Raw genomic sequence first — 18,730 nt, forward strand, 5'->3', positions numbered from 1 at the left:
CGCCCCCTTTGGAGGTTTCTCGGGAAGCGAGGGGTCCCCAGAGCGCAAATTAATGGTGTTTAGCTCGACACCCCCTGCTTCAAACCGATGTTAAAAAAAAATTCATAAAAAAAAATAGGGCATGACTTGCTACTTTAAGCAAGCTTAATTTTAATTAAAAGGTTATTAAAGACTTCACAGCTACACATGTACAATGCTCAATGTGGTACTGAAATTAATAAAGGCATACCCCGGCTCCCTATCTGTACCGAAGCTGTGCGCAAGTGGGAGACTATAGAGCCTGTTACACATGCGTTATTTACATCAGTTATGCACGTATAGGACGATTGCAGTACAGTACATGCATCAATATGTGGGAAAAGGTAGTGCTTCACTTTAAGTACATTTTCACTTTACATACGTGCTCCGGACCCATTGCGTACGTTAATGTGGGGTATGTCTGTGTTACATACATGCTCTGGACCCATTGCGTACGTTAATGTGGGGTATGTCTGTGTTACATACATGCTCTGGACCCATTGCGTACGTTAATGTGGGGTATGCCTGTGTTACATACATGCTCTGGACCCATTGCGTACGCTAATGCGGGGTATGCCTGTACAGTGTTTCAGGCGGTTTAGACACCAGTGATATTCCCTGAATAGTAAAAATATCACATGAAATGGAAGCACTAAAACTGGGCAAAATTAGCCAAAATTGGAGGATTGCAGCGATTTCAGGAACATTGTAAACGGAGATTGTACCAATTTCTATACATCAATACCAGCATGGCCCAAGCCCTGCGCTTCCAGGAGAGCGGAGCGCGGGTAACACGTGGAAAGGGGAATTTATAAAGGCGGGGGCGAGAAAGGAAGACAAACTGCCCCTCTCTCTCAATGTCGCCTGTCGGTAACTAATTGCAACGATCCGGACATACTGTACACAAGGATACTGTTACATGGATTAGCGGTGCTTTTCCCCCCAAATAATGGCTTGTCTGGGAGTCAGCCCATTGCGACGATGCCCTTTAAAGCATACCCTTATTCTTTTCTCCAAATTAATTTTTATTTGATTTTTAAAAGGCCTACAAGGCAGCACAGAGCTGCTAAGCTGCTAAGGGTCTTATCAGAGAAGCCGTCTTATCTTCACTTCAAAAGAATCTCATCTGAGAAACATTCTGCTCCAAGAATCTCTGAAGGCGCGACTGGACCAATGGCGCGACTGGACCAATGGCGCGACTGGACCAATGGCGCGACTGGACCAATGGCGCGACTGGACCAATGGCGCGACTGGACCAATGGCGCGACTGGACCAATGGCGCGACTGGACCAATGGCGCGACTGGACCAATGGCGCGACTGGACCAATGGCGCGACTGGACCAATGGCGCGACTGGACCAATGGCGCGACTGGACCAATGGCGCGACTGGACCAATGGCGCGACTGGGGCTGCTTCATGACTAAGAACCCAAGTGTGAGGGACTTCATCACTTTATTTAGGATTTGAGTTGCTTTCAGCAAGTGTTTGCGCACCCTCTCCCCTCCTCTTTATTGGCTCCATGATGAGGACAAAGTGGGCTAGGGGAAAAAAAGGGGGGGGGGGGAAAGAGGAGGGAAAGCCACTTGTTTAACAAACTGTTCCCCTTTCAGAAGCTCTTAAGAAAATTTAATGTGTAATAAAAATGTAAAAAGAAAAGAATGAAAGAATCCAAATATCTGCAATTAGCCTGGTTAGATTTTCGGTGGGGAACCCAATTACGGTTAAACGTTGTTTTGTGGTCGGCTACGTGGGATTGCACCTTTAAGTTCTGCAGAATATGGAAGAATATGGAAGAATAGAATTTACCGGCAGGTATCTTTCTAGCTATACTGTACTTTCTCGCATCAGAAGGTTTCACAGCATTGAATCCATGAACATTGGTGCATTAATGCGGTAAATTCCGATCACTAAGCAGAGTGCACTGCAGACACATGAGCATGCAAGAACATTAATGGGAAAAGCATGTCCAAGCATCGTCACTCTTAGACTAAATACGCAATTATATAAACTTCTACTGGGGTTAGAAAAGTCACGCATCATAAGTAGGGATGTGCACGGAGAGGGTGAGAAAAGAAGAGGAAGAGGGAGAAAAGAGAGAGGGAGGGAGGGAGAGATAGATGGAGAGAGGGATAGAGAGATAGAGGGATAGAGATAGAGGGAGAGATAGAGGGAGGGATAGAGAGATAGAGGTAGGGAGGGATAGAGAGATAGAGGGAGGGAGGGATTGAGAGAGAGGGAGGGAGGGATAGAGAGAGAGGGAGGGAGGGATAGAGAGAGAGGGAGGGAGGGATAGAGAGATAGAGGGAGGGATAGAGAGATAGAGGGAGGGATAGATAGATAGATAGATAGAGAGAGAGAGAGAGAGGGATAGAGGGAGGGAGGGAGGGAGGGATAGAGAGATAGAGGGAGGGAGGGATAGAGAGAGGGATAGAGAGATAGAGGGAGGGAGGGAGGGATGGAGAGAGAGAGAGGGAGGGAGAGATGGAGAGAGAGAGAGGGAGGGAGAGATGGAGAGAGAGAGAGGGAGGGAGAGATGGAGAGAGGGAGAGGGGGAGAGAGAGGGAGAGAGAGAGAGGGAGACTTATCGTCCACATTGAGCGATACCTGTTAACAAACCTGATATACCGTATTTCCTCAATTCTTAGGCTGAGTCCATAGAGACGGCAACTGCGCGGAGGCTGAGGGAAAGTGGGTGCTTCCCCTGACCTTAGAGTGCCCGCCGTCCAGGGAGGTGTCTGGGGGCGGGCCAGTGACGTCACGGAGCTAGCTCGCCCTCATTTGGCGAACCTCTCACGTGACCGGCCCTCTGCTCCCCTCAGCGCCAAAACTTAATTTGAAATGTCTCCTCCGCCTCCGCACGCCTGCGGAAGCATCCCCTAAAGCCGCCCTCATAAAGGGTGCCGGGGGTAAGTCCGCTGCCTCAGCGCGGCTAAGCGCTGACCATGCCCACAGCCCTAGATGCACTTTTTCACATTTTAACATGTCTGAAATCGGGATGCGTCATAGAATCGATGTCTTTGAAAAACACGAGGCTGCTAGGGGGCGCTGCTAGGGGGCGCTGCTAGGTGGCGCTGCTGGGGGGCGCTGCTGGGGGGTGCTGCTAGGGGGCGCTGCTAGGGGGCGCTGCTAGGTGGCGCTGCTGGGGGGCGCTGCTAGGGGGCGCTGCTAGGGGGCGCTGCTGGGGGGCGCTGCTAGGGGGCGCTGCTAGGGGGCGCTGCTAGGGAATTTCTATAGCTTTACTCGGCAGCTGGGACAGTAAGTGTAGCTAGATCTGTACATATCCTTCTTTGTTCAGCAGTCCTTCCCTTAAAGTCAAACACCATGTTTTAATCAATATCTGGCGATACAGTATTTAGATGAATACTTATTTATTGGGCCACCTTATCAGAACTTTGAGACTTGGCTAAACATTTCACACGTGATCAAATGTTGGGGTAAAGCGCGTATCATTTTGCGAGAGTTTTGCACATCTCAATTCATGACACTGATCTGTTTCACCCCATCACATGGATTTGTGACCCGCTAGTACTTGACGATATGTTTCTATAGTTTTTCCTCTTTGTCTATTTTGTTTCCACCTGGGTTGGTAGAGTTTCCTGTCCCTGCAGCACATACACCACACCAGCTGCACTAGATTCCTCTAGGATAGTTTGAGCTAAAGCGTTCAGTGCAGGGACAGGAGACTTTAAAAACAAGGATGGCCCTTGTAAGCAAAGGATTGATTCCAAATTCCCTTCCCTAAGGACCTCTAATTTCAGGTTATTTTTTTTTTTTTTAGATATCCCTGCAGGAGCACATTCGCCCCCCCCCCCCCGAAAATTGTAATTAAAATCAATGGTGCATCTTACAAATCGATGGCGCTTTAGAATCGAGAAAATACGGTACTTGGCATAAATGGCCATTTAAGTTATTTGAGTATATTTACATCTGGTCATTTGCAGGTATCTCTCCACGTGGAGTATAAAGGACTCTATTTGGGGTTATAAACAGGTCCTCTAAACAGGACTCCCTCAGGATGTCACCTGGTTTGGAAACTTGGGTAACATGTTTGCACGTCTCTAATCAGAATCAGAAGACGGCTCCCATGCACAAACAGAACGAGCTCTTTTTTTCACCTCTTGATCACCAAACTGTAACCTTTTTTCCTGGAACAACGCCAGTTCCACCTCCACTTTCTCCATTTGCTGTCTTAGATCTGTTATTACATTATGCAGAGACTGAAGTATGCGAGGAGAAGAAAGAAGGAGGGAAAACAAGGAGGTTGGAAGAGGATCCAGATATAGGGAAGACAAGAGGTAAAAGTACGGCAAAGACCACGGACGTTGGCTGGAAAAATACCTCCAGTGTCCACCACGCATCTCTCTACAATCTAAAAATACATTGTTTACAGCTCACCGCGGTCTTCCCTAATAAAATCATTCTGTACCTTCCTGGTGGACAATAAAAATAAATAAATAAAATAAAGCAAGTTGTAAATTCATGGGAGAAACATACAGTATGTCAGGGGTGCTCAACCCGAGTCCTCAACCCCCTCCTCCCACCGCCCCCCCCCCCCCCAACAGGTCAGGATAAGGATATTCCAGCTTCAGCACAGGTGGCTCAGTCGAAGCGGGGACTCGTTGAAGCTGGAATATCTCTCTCTGAGGAATTTCTCAGTGTTATGGTAACCAACCTCACACTGGTGAGACCCAAAAGGTCAAAAGAGCAAATCTGACAGCTGTCTGTGAGTAGGGTTACTGAATAAGCACTTCTTTAACCCCGCCTGTGCTGGAAAAGCTCTTTAATACGCCAGGCATAAGCTTATAGGGACCCATATTGGACAAGAGGCAAAAAGACGACACATTGTGTGCTAATTGCATGTAATTTCCCAGAATCCCTGGCTACAGTGGAAGCATTGTATGCTAAGAGATAATGGGGCAGGGTCGCAGACCTGTCAGATACATGTGAATGTGCTCACAAGGGGTATTATATATTGGCTGGCAACGTCGCAGTCGCCAGTAATAAATATATAAATATATAAGTGTATGCACAGTTACATACCATTTCCTAAAATGAGATTAGGATACTCTAGTTTTAAAGAGGGCATAATGTTTACCAGTAGTGGACAAAATGCTCCTGCAAACATGAAATGCTGCACTGATAAAGCGAGTCATCAAGATAAAATCTAGGAATCCCTATGTTTCACCCACCTCTGTATCCCTAAATCTGTCCTCGTATTCATAGTGATCCTTCTCCACGGCCGACAGCTTCAGCTTCAGATTAGAAATCTCGGTCATCAGGTCCAGCTTCTGTGTTTCGAGGGATGTTCTACTCAACAGTTCCTGCAAAGTGAGGACAATAAAACATGGACTTCTGGTCTGCAGACCAAGCAACGTACACATGGAAATGGAATTGCCACAGTAGCAGCGGGGCCTGGAAAACATTGATATATTGGCCTATCCAGCATTTAAAGGAGTGAACTGGACAGTTGAGATGCATATGAATCTGGAGTCTAGACTAAGGCTGTGCTTATAGTACTGGGTACGGCGACTGCAAGTACATGCAGTCCGTCGCGGGTGCCCATAGTGGCCGCGACGGTTGACGTCAAGCGATCGCAATCTCTGGAAGTCAAAGGATTTTCACTCCAGCGATCGCAGCGGGACGTGAGCGGTTCAGCCAATCAGGGCGAACCGCTCACGGCCACGCCTCCGCCACACCCCCTGTACAGACTCCCGCACTATAACCAGGAATTGCTATTACAACGGCAACTGTTGACGTCATGCGGTCGCGTCACCGTAACTATAAACGCGGCCTAAGTCCCAAGTCATGTGCAGAGAATGTTCAGTGATACAAGCGCTCTAGTGCCGGATCTACCATCTACCATATAAACATCTTCTATGTAAATCCACAGCACTGGTACGGGGGCTTTGTGAATATAATAGGTACAGTTCTTCAGTGGTCTGCAATCTTGATGGGGACCAATAATCCCTGAAGGGGCAGGGTAAAGGGAATAAACCCACCACTTAACCCCTGATTAGGATAATCCCTGGATCTAGCTGAACCACGCTCACAATAGTGGAAAATAGACTGTTTCTCACATTTCAGGAATACACCCGTCCTATGGCCGTGCTTGGGCGTGCTGTCACTGTTGAGACGTCCAAGTACAAATCCAGAGAGGATCTAACGCACAGCCAAAGACAGTGGGTCCAAAATATGATAAAAGATTTATTTTTAATTCGTCCATATGAAAAAACAGAAGTGAAAACCTCCTGCATGTTACGTGCCCTAGCACGAAAGGTTTTTCACTTCTGTTTTTTCATATGGACGAATTAAAGATTTATTTGTAATCATATTGTGGACCCACTCTCTTTTGCTGTGCGTTACATTCTCTCTGGATTTGTACTTTCAGTCACAAGTCATGTTTCACCCATCTCGTTTGGATTTGTTGGTGAGTTGAGTGTGGAGGAGCGAGCGTGTGTGCCGTCATTTCAAAAATATTAAAAATCAAATCTCAGTTGATGTAAATTACTTTAAATAACAAATCTGGAACAATTGTAGGATACCTGATCAAAGTGTAGATGCAAGCAAAACATTGTTTTAGCTGTGCATCTAGACAGAAGTTTAATGCATAGCCCAATTATTGTACAATGTGTGATACTCGTAATCTTCAAAAAATAAAGTGTTTTGTGAAGTAGCCTTCTATTAATAAGTGCCAAGGGATATCTGCGTGTGTTTTCTTTGGGGGTTATTTATAAAACAGATGCTACTTTCTCTTGAGAATTACGAGTTTTTACCGCCTGCATTACGGAAATTGCTATTTTTTAAATAGGATTTCTAAGGAGACTATTGAATTTATTTTAGTGTACTTGACTCCTATGAATTTTTGGATGTCTTGCACCTTTAATTTAATGCAGCTAGTGCCTCAGGAGGACAAGGTTGAGAGGTCAACCATTTGTTTAGGTCAATCCAAGCAATATCCCACGTGTTTTTTTTTTAAATAAATCAGTTCTGTAGTACTACATAATTACTACATTTTTTGTCATTCAGCTCTTAATGCTATTTTTACTGCGTTTTAATACATTGAGCATCCTTTGATTTCTATAGCAGGTTTATCCCACCTCCCCAGCAGTGCAAGATCTTTGCAACACTTTCCTGTTTGTGATAATTTGTTGTCAATATTCCCAGCTGCTTAAACTGCAAACTGGAACAATGGATAATGTTACCTTAGTAATATATGGATACATTATGTCAATCAATCCTTCAGTCAGTGTGATGCAACAGCTACAAAGGCGGCCATTTAGTGAACCTTTGAGAAGTCGGATTTTGCTGATCAATCACGGCAGAACTAATCAATCAGTAGCTTTGGAAATTCGTTTTCAATGTAATTAAAGGATGCATAGATTTTTTTTGTTTTTTTTTTTTAATTACAAACTTTTTGCTTTAACGTGCCTCTTGCATTGCCCCTTTACATGCCCCTTTAAATGCCTGCGCTTGAAATAGGACAGCTCCTGCTTTCTTGTTCCTCTAGCAACATTGTTTTAATGGATTGGAAAGCTCTCTAACTTGAAAGAATGTGTAAACGGAATAAGTTACTTGTTATCTTTTGTTTCTGTTAGTTTGGATCGCGAGGAGGTTTGCAGAAACCCAATTTAGGACATGAATCCCACCAAAGACTGTGTGCGCTTTTATGTTAACAACTGAAACCAGCCGAGTGGCAAATCTGCCCATTAATACCCCCAACTTTATTCACCTGACCAGCCTCATCAGATACCTAATCATTTGTTTAAGTAAAGACAACGAAGTTTAGGGGGGGGATTATTCATCAAACTATGATAGTGCCCATCTGTGAACACTCACAAAGAAACTCCTGCTGAATGTCTTGGCTCCAGTTTGGTCCTGTGCAACAGTGTGCGCTGTGGGCTGTGCCAACTGGGGCTCGGGAATGCATCACGTAACGCACTTATTACAGAAAGCATCAAATGGAACCTTTCAGGTGTTGGATACTTCTCCAAAGCCAAAAGTTACTAAAAAGTGCGAAGCCCTAAATGAAGTCAATGGGAATTAATGTGTGCGCTCAGTGGCAATGCTCCCGGAAAACAATTCAAATCACATGACGTTAAAATGAAAAAATAAAACGGCAGGACCCGTTCATTACACGGCAGGTCATGGAGTGGTATCCTCTCCCTACCTGCTGTAGCATTTCTTCTGTTGCATTCAATTTTCCTCTGTGCTCTTCCAAACAAAACTCGAGATCCCGAATCTTCTCACCTTGGGCTTCTACTTGGTCAGTCAACACGCTCACCTGGATGATGCATCAAAGAGGGACAGACAGGTAAAGAAGGCTGGTTATGTAACACACACATACTTTACTTATTGCAGAGTCACTCGAAACCAACTCTTGTATTCAATGACAATGTCAACTTATACCAACAACATTTATGTAAGTAAAATAATTAAAGGTAGGCCACTTAACCAAGCTCTGACTAAAGGGTGTTCTTCCATGAATCTGCATAGCACAGAACCGTCAAGTGTAATAAACGTGCACAAATCCTTGGTACAGAGAGACAGAGTTTTGCTCTACTGTTAAAATATATGAATGTCTCAGTGAATTAACACCACCGACACAGACGGACAGAACTTTAATATTATTTTCACTGGTCTATTGGGACGACTGCCAAGTAAGCCATTCCTTGGTCCACTTTGCCATCCCCACGGTTTTGTTGCCCAGGATCACATGAGACCATACTGCATAAACGCCACACATAGAAAAGCAACAGATACCTGTAGGATCAGGGATTCCTTATCATTCTCCAGTCGGGATAACCTCTCCTGGTATATATCTCCACTTCCAGAGATATGTCCATTTATCTGAAAGATAAGGGGTGACAACCGTGAGATAAACAATTCATATGTAGTTAGGCTAAACTACGACATCTTTATAAACCAACAACATTACACCATAATGTACATTACTAGAACAGAGACACACAAAGCTCACCGTCCCTCGATTGGTACAGCCTCATCTATGCCCTGTATATCTTTTAAACTTATATATGAAACCCAATTTAAAAAAAAAATAAGATCGGGTAGGCGGGTGTGGGATAAGAAAACCAAATTGGGTAGGAAGAGGTGGAAAGGGCTTGGATAAACCAGTCTTCACACTTCAGGAAATACAGCAAGTTCAATACTGTACGCCCTGTATTTCTATATACTGAGCGCCCTGTATTTCTATACACTGAGCGCCCTGTATTTCTATATACTGAGCGCCCTGTATTTCTATACACTGAGCGCCCTGTATTTCTATATACTGTACGCCCTGTATTTCTATACACTGAGCGCCCTGTATTTCTATATACTGTACGCCCTGTATTTCTATATACTGTACGCCCTGTATTTCTATATACTGTACGCCCTGTATTTCTATACACTGAGCGCCCTGTATTTCTATATACTGTAGCCATGGAGAATTTCACATTAAAACAAATTTTTTTTTATAACTATGATCAATTATGTTTTAAATTTAGCATCATCAGTGTAACACGCTCAAAGAAAAAAAGAACTAGGAACACAGATAAGGGATAAGAGTATTATATATATATATATACACACACACACACACACACACACACACACACACACCACATCTGGAAGGCTCTCCGCTGACGGGGGGGACAGATCCGGTGCTCGGTAACAGGCAGTAATGACATCTGCAGAAAGGACTGGTCGGCCCTCATGGGAATTTTCAAAATAAAGGTTTATTTTTATACATATGCTAAATAAACCAATTATTTGGAAAATTCCCGTGAGTGCTTTCATCGTTTTTGCAGATATTATCTCTTGAAGGAAAAGTCATCAAGATTTAAACCCTTAAATCCTATCACAGCCATTAGTTAATTTTGCTCTAAAAGCCGAAAAGGCCCCCATTTTACCCACAGTTCAATACAGACGTAAGGCGCCATTTTACTGTTTACCTCGTCTTCGCAAAATCCACTATTTTATTTTCCGTTCACTGTATAACCACCGCATTTTCTTCACACAAATTAGTCCATTAAATGACCGTTTAGCTTTTTTTCTTTTGACCTTTTGTCATTTAGACCAGGGGTTGCTCGACTCCAGCCCTCAAGACCCCCCCAAAGCAGGTCAGATGTTAAGGATATGCCAGCTTCAGCACAGGTGGCTCAATCAGTGGCTCAAATTCAGCCAACTGTGCTGAAGCTGGGATATCGTTAAAACCTGACCAGTTTGGGGGGGGGTATTGAGGACTGGCATTTAGCACCCCTGGTTTAGACCATTATCTCTGTGACAGTTTTCCAAATGACCCTAAACTGTCATGCTCGGTTTCAGCAAACATAAAATGCTAAATATGAAAGTACTGCACATGGTTTACATGAATCTCTGGGAAACAAAAGATTCAGCGGAAACATTAATTGCTTCCCAATGTTTAAATTAAGCAATGAAACTAGGGCATGTGTTACATTAGGCAAATATTTCAGCTTTAAATGCCTCGTTTTCCCTCGACAGCCTCATTTAATCGCACGCGTTTATGTTTAAACAAGAGCAGATTGTGTGCGCTACGTCCGTGAAATGTCGGCAGCGAACGCACACATTTAATGCATAGTAACCTGCACTGTGCACCAGTGGGAGACGGAGAAGGAAGCCTGACACCAGTAATAAACCTTCAGGTGGCATTGCAGGTGTTATTAGGGCTGTCAGATTTGAAAGTAATATTTATCACAGGCGAGGCCCAGCACCACTTCAAAAGGTTTTAAAGAACCTTTTACGAGATACTAGAAATCACGCTCATCGCATACTTAAATGTGAAATAGACATGCCGTTTTCAACTGGTGGAAATTCATTTTTGCGGGGCCTGTTAAACGACACTGAAAAGTAACAAAATGTCGTTTGTTATTTTTATTTGAAAAACATTATTTTTCTGCGTACAAGAATCTAAACAAGTTTTCCAATCAGTTCCAGCAGGGGTTCTCAAATCCAGTACGCAAGACCCAACTCCCCAAACAGGTCGGGTTTTCAGAATATCCCTGCTTCAGCACAGGTGGCTCAATCAGAGGCTCAGTCGAAGACTGAGCCTCTGATTGAGCCTCCTGTGCTGAAGCAGAGATATCCTACAAACCTGACCTGTAGGGTGGTATTGGAGGACTGGAGTTGAGAACCTCCCGAGTTACGGAAACGTCACGAATATATAGGCCAGATGTCAATCTGCGTTTCCTTCAAGATAAGTATAGACATTTACTGTGGATTAAGGTGACGCTACCACACACGCATGATAAAACTTAGTGGCTGAATTGTGACAATGATACTTGAAATTACCGAGCACGCCTAGTTTTTATTACTTGTTACAGTACATACCCTTTCAGAGCCACGATGTCTACTCTGTATAGTGTCACCAATCAAGTCTTTATGGCCATGTAATCTTTATTAGTGTGACTACATGGCCCAGCTTTCTGCCTAGTAGTCCTCTCCAGGTCCTCAGCCAGGTCTCGGAGATCAATGAAATGCAGCAAGTTACAGCAAAAAAAGATCATGTCGCCCCAGAAATTGCCCACCCACGGGTCACCTCCCCGGCACTTTAGCTGTTCTCGCAATGACACTAGCGCAGTGAAATAAGAAAAGTTGGCACCAATGCACTCTAATCTTTGGACAGTCGACTTTTACCTCGTGGCTCTGGCGCGATCAGTTCAAGTGCGTCCTGAACAATGGCCACTCGAAGCCATTGTACTTTGGAGATCTGAACCGCCGCACAGCAGAACAGATCTCGCCAAAGCTGCCTACTTTATTTCTTCCCATGTTCATGCAGAGGGCACACAACGTTGCAGGGGGATAACCCTCCCTTGGTCAGGGCACTGAAGTGGCTAAACAATGTGAACCATGTAAAAGAAAACCGCGTGATCAATGTTTGACATGAACCCTGCAGAGGTCAAACTTGATGCCAAGATCCTCCAAATGTGTGCTATACTAGTCATGTGTGTAATACTAGCAGAAGTGCTTCTGGGTGTGACCAAAACACGCACAATTCCTGATCCTCGTACACGTGCTGCATTAAACACGGCAGTCACACTAATACCCTCTCTTCCGGTTTTTTTTTAAATTCTCAGTAAGATGGGTCTTATTTACATCTTTGGCCCCAAAAATAAAATAAATGAAAAACCAAGCACAACACCAAGGTAAATCCCCACCAAGATCTACACAATGTCTTTTCATCACTACCATATGACGAGTGGAAAGATTTCTGCGGCCCATTATTTTGGAGACAACCTGACTGCAAATCTCAAATATGATTCCCTCTCATCTTAACCCTGTGGCTGCCACCCCCCGCAAGGACACTGCTTGCAGAAAGGTTCTGTATATTACTCGTGGGTGGAAGGGGATCCTTAAGTAGAGGAATCCCAATTCCCCAAAACATAAGCACACTTTATGGAAAACAGGCAACATCTTTAAACTTCATGATCCTAGCAGGAGTGCTGTAGGGTGTAACCAAACATGCAAAGCTAACCGACTGTTATAAACATGATTCTTTGCAGGGTTTAGATGCCTTTTATTGGACAAACTTGAAAGTTCTTTAAAGCTGTTAATATACACATATTTTTAGACTACAAAGTCCCCATCTTTAGCTTTCCACACCAGAAAGATGAAATCTTAGGTGATACATCGTTGTTAAAACAAAAAAAAAAACACAACAACTTTTGTTTTAGTCAATTACCCAGACTACATCTAAAGATGGTGCCGGTATAGTCTATGCAGTTGGGCACAACAAACAATGGGAAGATACACAACGTAGCAAAAAAGGTAATTTAATGACTAAGGCCGCGCTTATAGTGCTGGCTACGCGACCGATGACGTCACTCGTCGGCGAAAGTCGGAATTTGATTTTTAGCGATGTCGCTTGCGACAAGGCCAGTGATGTCACTAAAAGGGGCGGGCCACACCATTTGATTGGTTTAGAGACAGTCACATGTGGGGACTGTCTCTAAAAAAAAAATCAAATTTACCCGGCTTCAACATTTTTGGTTGCGACGTCGCGCTTGCGACTGAGTCCATGTATTTGTTTCGGAGCGACGCCGCGTCGCAAGGCACTATAAGCGCAGCCTAAAGTGTCAGCGCTGCATCCACTGTCTAGTCACTAAATGACCTTTTTTGCTACATTGTGAATCTTCCAATTGTTTGGTGTGCGTGGCTCCCGTTTGCATTTTGCTACTCCTTGCCCAAGATTTCTTGCTTTTACCACCCATTTTTTCATTTCCTTTACCCTGGACCCCTGTTTTAGGGGCATCCCAAGTTGCTTTACCCATTTTTCTCCTCTTTCTAGTCTATGGAGTTAACAGCCCACAACATTAGGTAAACAAGTTTTGCAGTGGTCAAGGGAAAAACCACACAAAACCCACAACAGTGCAGAGTACATATGTATACTAGAATTCTGCACTGATGACCACTACCCAAAATGTATCAACCCTATTGTTTTAAGGTATTTTCCAATGGAAAAGAAGCTTGTCTGAACAATTATATACAACCAACGTACCTAATACACGACATTTACCCTTTCAATGCTTGAATGCTCAGCACATAAGTTTAAGCTCAATGCTAACATTTGCCCGAGACAAAGGCCAGTTAACAGCATTTCAATCATGTACATGTCTCATTTAAAACTAGTTGTGCCAACGTCTGCTCTACGCTTTCTGGATTACAGGGGTGCAAACAGACCTCTTTATTTTACTCATAAGTTCTGCAAAGCTGCATCTTGTTGCAAACAAAAACGAAATCTTGTACAGAGCGACCGCAAAAGGATTACAAAGGTTTAAATTGCAAAATTTGAAGATGCGCTTTCGGAATTATTTGGACTTGCAAACATTAATCTTACCCCTTTGCAGCAGTGGGTGTTGCTCTTGGCTGCCCCATATTTTTTCCAATTTTTTTTCAGTGACATGAGCAAATTCATCTTAAATGTCGGAGTCATTGCCAGCCGAGATTTCTATCCTAATATAAACATCTTCTGCAGAGGCAGAAGCACGTTTAACACAAGTGAAGCTAAGCAGTCTCCTTGCCAAGCGGACGATCATCCCAGCTTTCCACCACGGGCTCAGTTCATCTGCCACGCCAGCCTCATTCCCTTTGATTTAAGAAAACCTTACAAAACACATCTGTCAATGTTACCACCACCCGCTCAGGAATGCGATGCTTATATATACCCAAACCTGTATGAAATATGCTTAGCCGAGAAGCGCACACTGCAGAAATTAGGCAGCTACAGGCCACAATACAGGCCCAAAGCAATACCTTGTTTGCCAATGAGTCTACCTGCAATATACAGTATTACTATAGTACTGCCGTTTGGCCTATTAAAGAGTAGTGGTGATAGGGTGGTTCTCTCCAAGGACTACTGTAGAGGGCCATTTTTTACCAATATTAAGTAACAATGGCGTAGGATGCAACAAGTAACATGTCTGGTGAAAGAGAGGAAATGACGGATGTAGAAACCATGGAAATAGATAAGGGATCAACCTCAAACTATCTGACCTACATGGTAACCCTTTCCAAATCATTCCAAGGATTGTAATACAGAAAAATGCAACAAATACAATCCCGCATTCAATGGTTCCATCCAGCCTAGATTCTTGCAATACAATGGCCAAAGCGACCAATTACGTCAACTGATTGAATGGTTTACTCCATTAGCAAAGTGTTTGTAAACTCATCAGACGGAATTACTGGGAAGTTTATAACGGGCCCGCTGCATATACGTTGGAACAATCCTATCCAGCTGATAAACAAGCTTTCAATCAAAACGTATTGCCACATGCTCGTCTACTGTGCACTTCCATAAACGTTTGAACATTGGGGTTTTTTCCACCTATGTTCGTCAATAGTTTAAAAAAAAAAATATCCAAATAAGTTAAGCGCACATGCACTTCCCGGCAGTACAGAACCGCTCTGATGCAGCTCCATGTTTTATGGCAAGCTCACCCAGTACAAAGTAAACTTGCATTATTTTTATAATTTACTGGAGTGCTGTTGCGTTGTGACCACAAAAAGGTGACAAACACCCCCCCCACACACACAATATCAGCACACATCTACAATCATTAAAATCACAATTGTGGATGAATTTTGCTTTTCTTTCTAGAATGCGGTCCAGAAATAGATGGAAACCATCTTACCCACACGCCCACTCAGAATATTCACGACCTCTGTGTGCTACAGTAACCTTACTGTGTCACACAGCACCCACTCCAGACATTTACCTGCTTAAAGCGTGGATGACATGACTGCATGTGGCTGATCCGTACCGATCGAGAGAGAGAAAGGTTTGAGTTCTTTGCACGCTTCATTCTCTGGATTCTGCCTTTGGATTCACTAAAACCATCAATTAGCTCAGTGTTTGTGACTCATTGTCATCAAACAGAAGAAAAAAGCGACATAAAACACTCACCCATACATACAGTACAGCTCAAAGTTTGGGCTCTGGCTGTAGAAAGTGACTTTTCATGAAACTGGAGAGCCTGTTTAGCTTTTTGTTGTAATAATTTTGACGTTTCCCTTTTAATAGTGATTCCCAGCTTTGTTATAAGTGCAATCGCATTTGGACGGACACACACACACACACACACACACACACACACACACACACACACACACTGCAGGGATGAGGGTAAAACAAATTCTATAAATAAAAATGGAAACATTAAACCTGCAGACCAAGCAATATCCTACGTGTTTTTTTGTTTTTTTAATAAAAAATAGTCACGGACTAGAAAAAACTAAAAAAATATTTTTAAAATATTTTTAATGTATTATAATGTAACCAGTATTTTTTGTTTCTAAAGCAACCATTTACAAAGTCACATCCCCTTCCTCTTCTGAAACAGGCTCTGGCACGCCCTTTTTTAAGCCCTGCCCTCTCTCTAGCAGTGCACCAATTGTATCTAGTGACTGCCTGGTCATATGATCTTCCCCACAGAACTTTCCATCTTTGGTCCTCTTCTGCTGCACTGACAGCCATTTAGTGAACCCCTGAGCCAAATCTTCGCCGATCGATCACGGGGGAACGGATCGATCAGCAACTTAACTAATTACTTATTGTGTGGATTGTATTAATGCACATATTAAAGGGGAAACAAACCAACAGCTTGGACTGCAGCTTTAAAATGCAATATTCAGTGGCCCATTACGTTATTATTACACATCACGCAATGTACAATAAAGGTTTTTATCTCTCTCCAAGGTGTATGACACTTGTGTGTTCTGGGCATTTTTACTTGCGTGTGCAGTGGCCAATTGTCCCTCCAGATACTCGTTACTTCTGGTGCTTCTGGCATGCGCCCTTCGTCTTTCTATTTACTATTCTATTTACTAATATTCTATTTAGCTTAGAATACGAACCGCAGTGTAGATAGAGATCATCACATTCAGAATGCGTTTCAACGTCAGAGCACGCATGTGATAATTAAATGTGGTTATTGGCATTTGTTCCTGTTAAAAGTTAATTAGAGAAATGTAACAGCTGATGCGGAAGAGTTGCATTTAAAAATCATTAACAAAAAAAATGTTAAAAGTAAAAAAATCTAAAATTACATCAGACATTCTATTCATGGCGCCTCTCCTGGATGTTACACACTGTGTGAGTCTCACACCCTCATGGCGCTCTCCTGGATGTTACACACTGTGTGAGTCTCACACCCTCATGGCGCTCTCCTGGATGTTACACGCTGTGCGAGTCTCACACCCTCATGGCGCTCTCCTGGATGTTACACACTGTGCGAGTCTCACACCCTCATGGCGCTCTCCAGGATGTTACACACTGTGTGAGTCTCACACCCTCATGGCGCTCTCCTGGATGTTACACACTGTGCGAGTCTCACACCCTCATGGCGCTCTCCTGGATGTTACACACTGTGCGAGTCTCACACCCTCATGGCGCTCTCCTGGATGTTACACACTGTGTGAGTCTCACACCCTCATGGCGCTCTCCTGGATGTTACACACTGTGCGAGTCTCACACCCTCATGGCGCTCTCCTGGATGTTACACACTGTGTGAGTCTCACACCCTCATGGCGCCTCTCCTGGATGTTACACACTGTGTGAGTCTCACACCCTCATGGCGCTCTCCTGGATGTTACACACTGCGAGTCTCACACCCTCATGGCGCTCTCCTGGATGTTACACGCTGTGCGAGTCTCACACCCTCATGGCGCTCTCCTGGATGTTACACACTGTGCGAGTCTCACACCCTCATGGCGCTCTCCTGGATGTTACACACTGCGAGTCTCACACCCTCATGGCGCTCTCCTGGATGTTACACACTGTGTGAGTCTCACACCCTCATGGCGCTCTCCTGGATGTTACACGCTGTGCGAGTCTCACACCCTCATGGCGCTCTCCTGGATGTTACACACTGCGAGTCTCACACCCTCATGGCGCTCTCCTGGATGTTACATACTGCGAGTCTCACACCCTCATGGCGCTCTCCTGGATGTTACACGCTGTGCGAGTCTCACACCCTCATGGCGCTCTCCTGGATGTTACACACTGCGAGTCTCACACCCTCATGGCGCTCTCCTGGATGTTACACACTGTGCGAGTCTCACACCCTCATGGCGCACTCCTGGATGTTACACACTGCGAGTCTCACACCCTCATGGCGCTCTCCTGGATGTTACACACTGCGAGTCTCACACCCTCATGGCGCTCTCCTGGATGTTACACACTGTGCGAGTCTCACACCCTCATGGCGCTCTCCTGGATGTTACACACTGTGCGAGTCTCACACCCTCATGGCGCTCTCCTGGATGTTACACACTGTGCGAGTCTCACACCCTCATGGCGCTCTCCTGGATGTTACACACTGTGCGAGTCTCACACCCTCATGGCGCTCTCCTGGATGTTACACACTGCGAGTCTCACACCCTCATGGCGCTCTCCTGGATGTTACACACTATGCGAGTCTCAGACCCTCATGGCGCTCTCCTGGATGTTACACACTGTGTGAGTCTCACACCCTCATGGCGCTCTCCTGGATGTTACACACTGTGCGAGTCTCACACCCTCATGGCGCTCTCCTGGATGTTACACACTGCGAGTCTCACACCCTCATGGCGCTCTCCTGGATGTTACACACTGCGAGTCTCACACCCTCATGGCGCTCTCCTGGATGTTACACACTGCAAGTCTCAGACCCTCATGGCGCTCTCCTGGATGTTACACACTGCGAGTCTCACACCCTCATGGCGCTCTCCTGGATGTTACACACTGCGAGTCTCACACCCTCATGGCGCTCTCCTGGATGTTACACACTGTGCGAGTCTCACACCCTCATGGCGCTCTCCTGGATGTTACACTGTGCGAGTCTCACACCCTCATGGCGCTCTCCTGGATGTTACACTGTGCGAGTCTCACACCCTCATGGCGCTCTCTTGGATGTTACACACTGCGAGTCTCACACCCTCATGGCGCTCTCCTGGATGTTACACACTGCGAGTCTCACACCCTCATGGCGCTCTCCTGGATGTTACACACTGCAAGTCTCAGACCCTCATGGCGCTCTCCTGGATGTTACACACTGCGAGTCTCACACCCTCATGGCGCTCTCCTGGATGTTACACACTGCGAGTCTCACACCCTCGTGGCGCTCTCCTGGATGTTACACACTGTGCGAGTCTCACACCCTCATGGCGCTCTCCTGGATGTTACACTGTGCGAGTCTCACACCCTCATGGCGCTCTC

General features: G+C 44.8%; 1 protein-coding gene across 1 annotated transcript in view; it reads right to left on the reverse strand.

The window, feature by feature from the left end:
- The window catches only part of PPFIBP1 (PPFIB scaffold protein 1), a 137,118-nt gene that overhangs the window by 63,550 nt on the left and 54,838 nt on the right, over window positions 1-18,730 (reverse strand). Inside the window, 3 exon segments of the mRNA XM_075602819.1 lie at window positions 5,208-5,339; window positions 8,186-8,299; window positions 8,779-8,865. Of these exon segments, the coding sequence (XP_075458934.1) occupies window positions 5,208-5,339; window positions 8,186-8,299; window positions 8,779-8,865 (333 nt within the window).

The sequence above is a fragment of the Ascaphus truei genome, chromosome 5 (genome assembly GCF_040206685.1).
Source record: "Ascaphus truei isolate aAscTru1 chromosome 5, aAscTru1.hap1, whole genome shotgun sequence".
Classification (NCBI taxonomy): domain Eukaryota; kingdom Metazoa; phylum Chordata; class Amphibia; order Anura; family Ascaphidae; genus Ascaphus; species Ascaphus truei.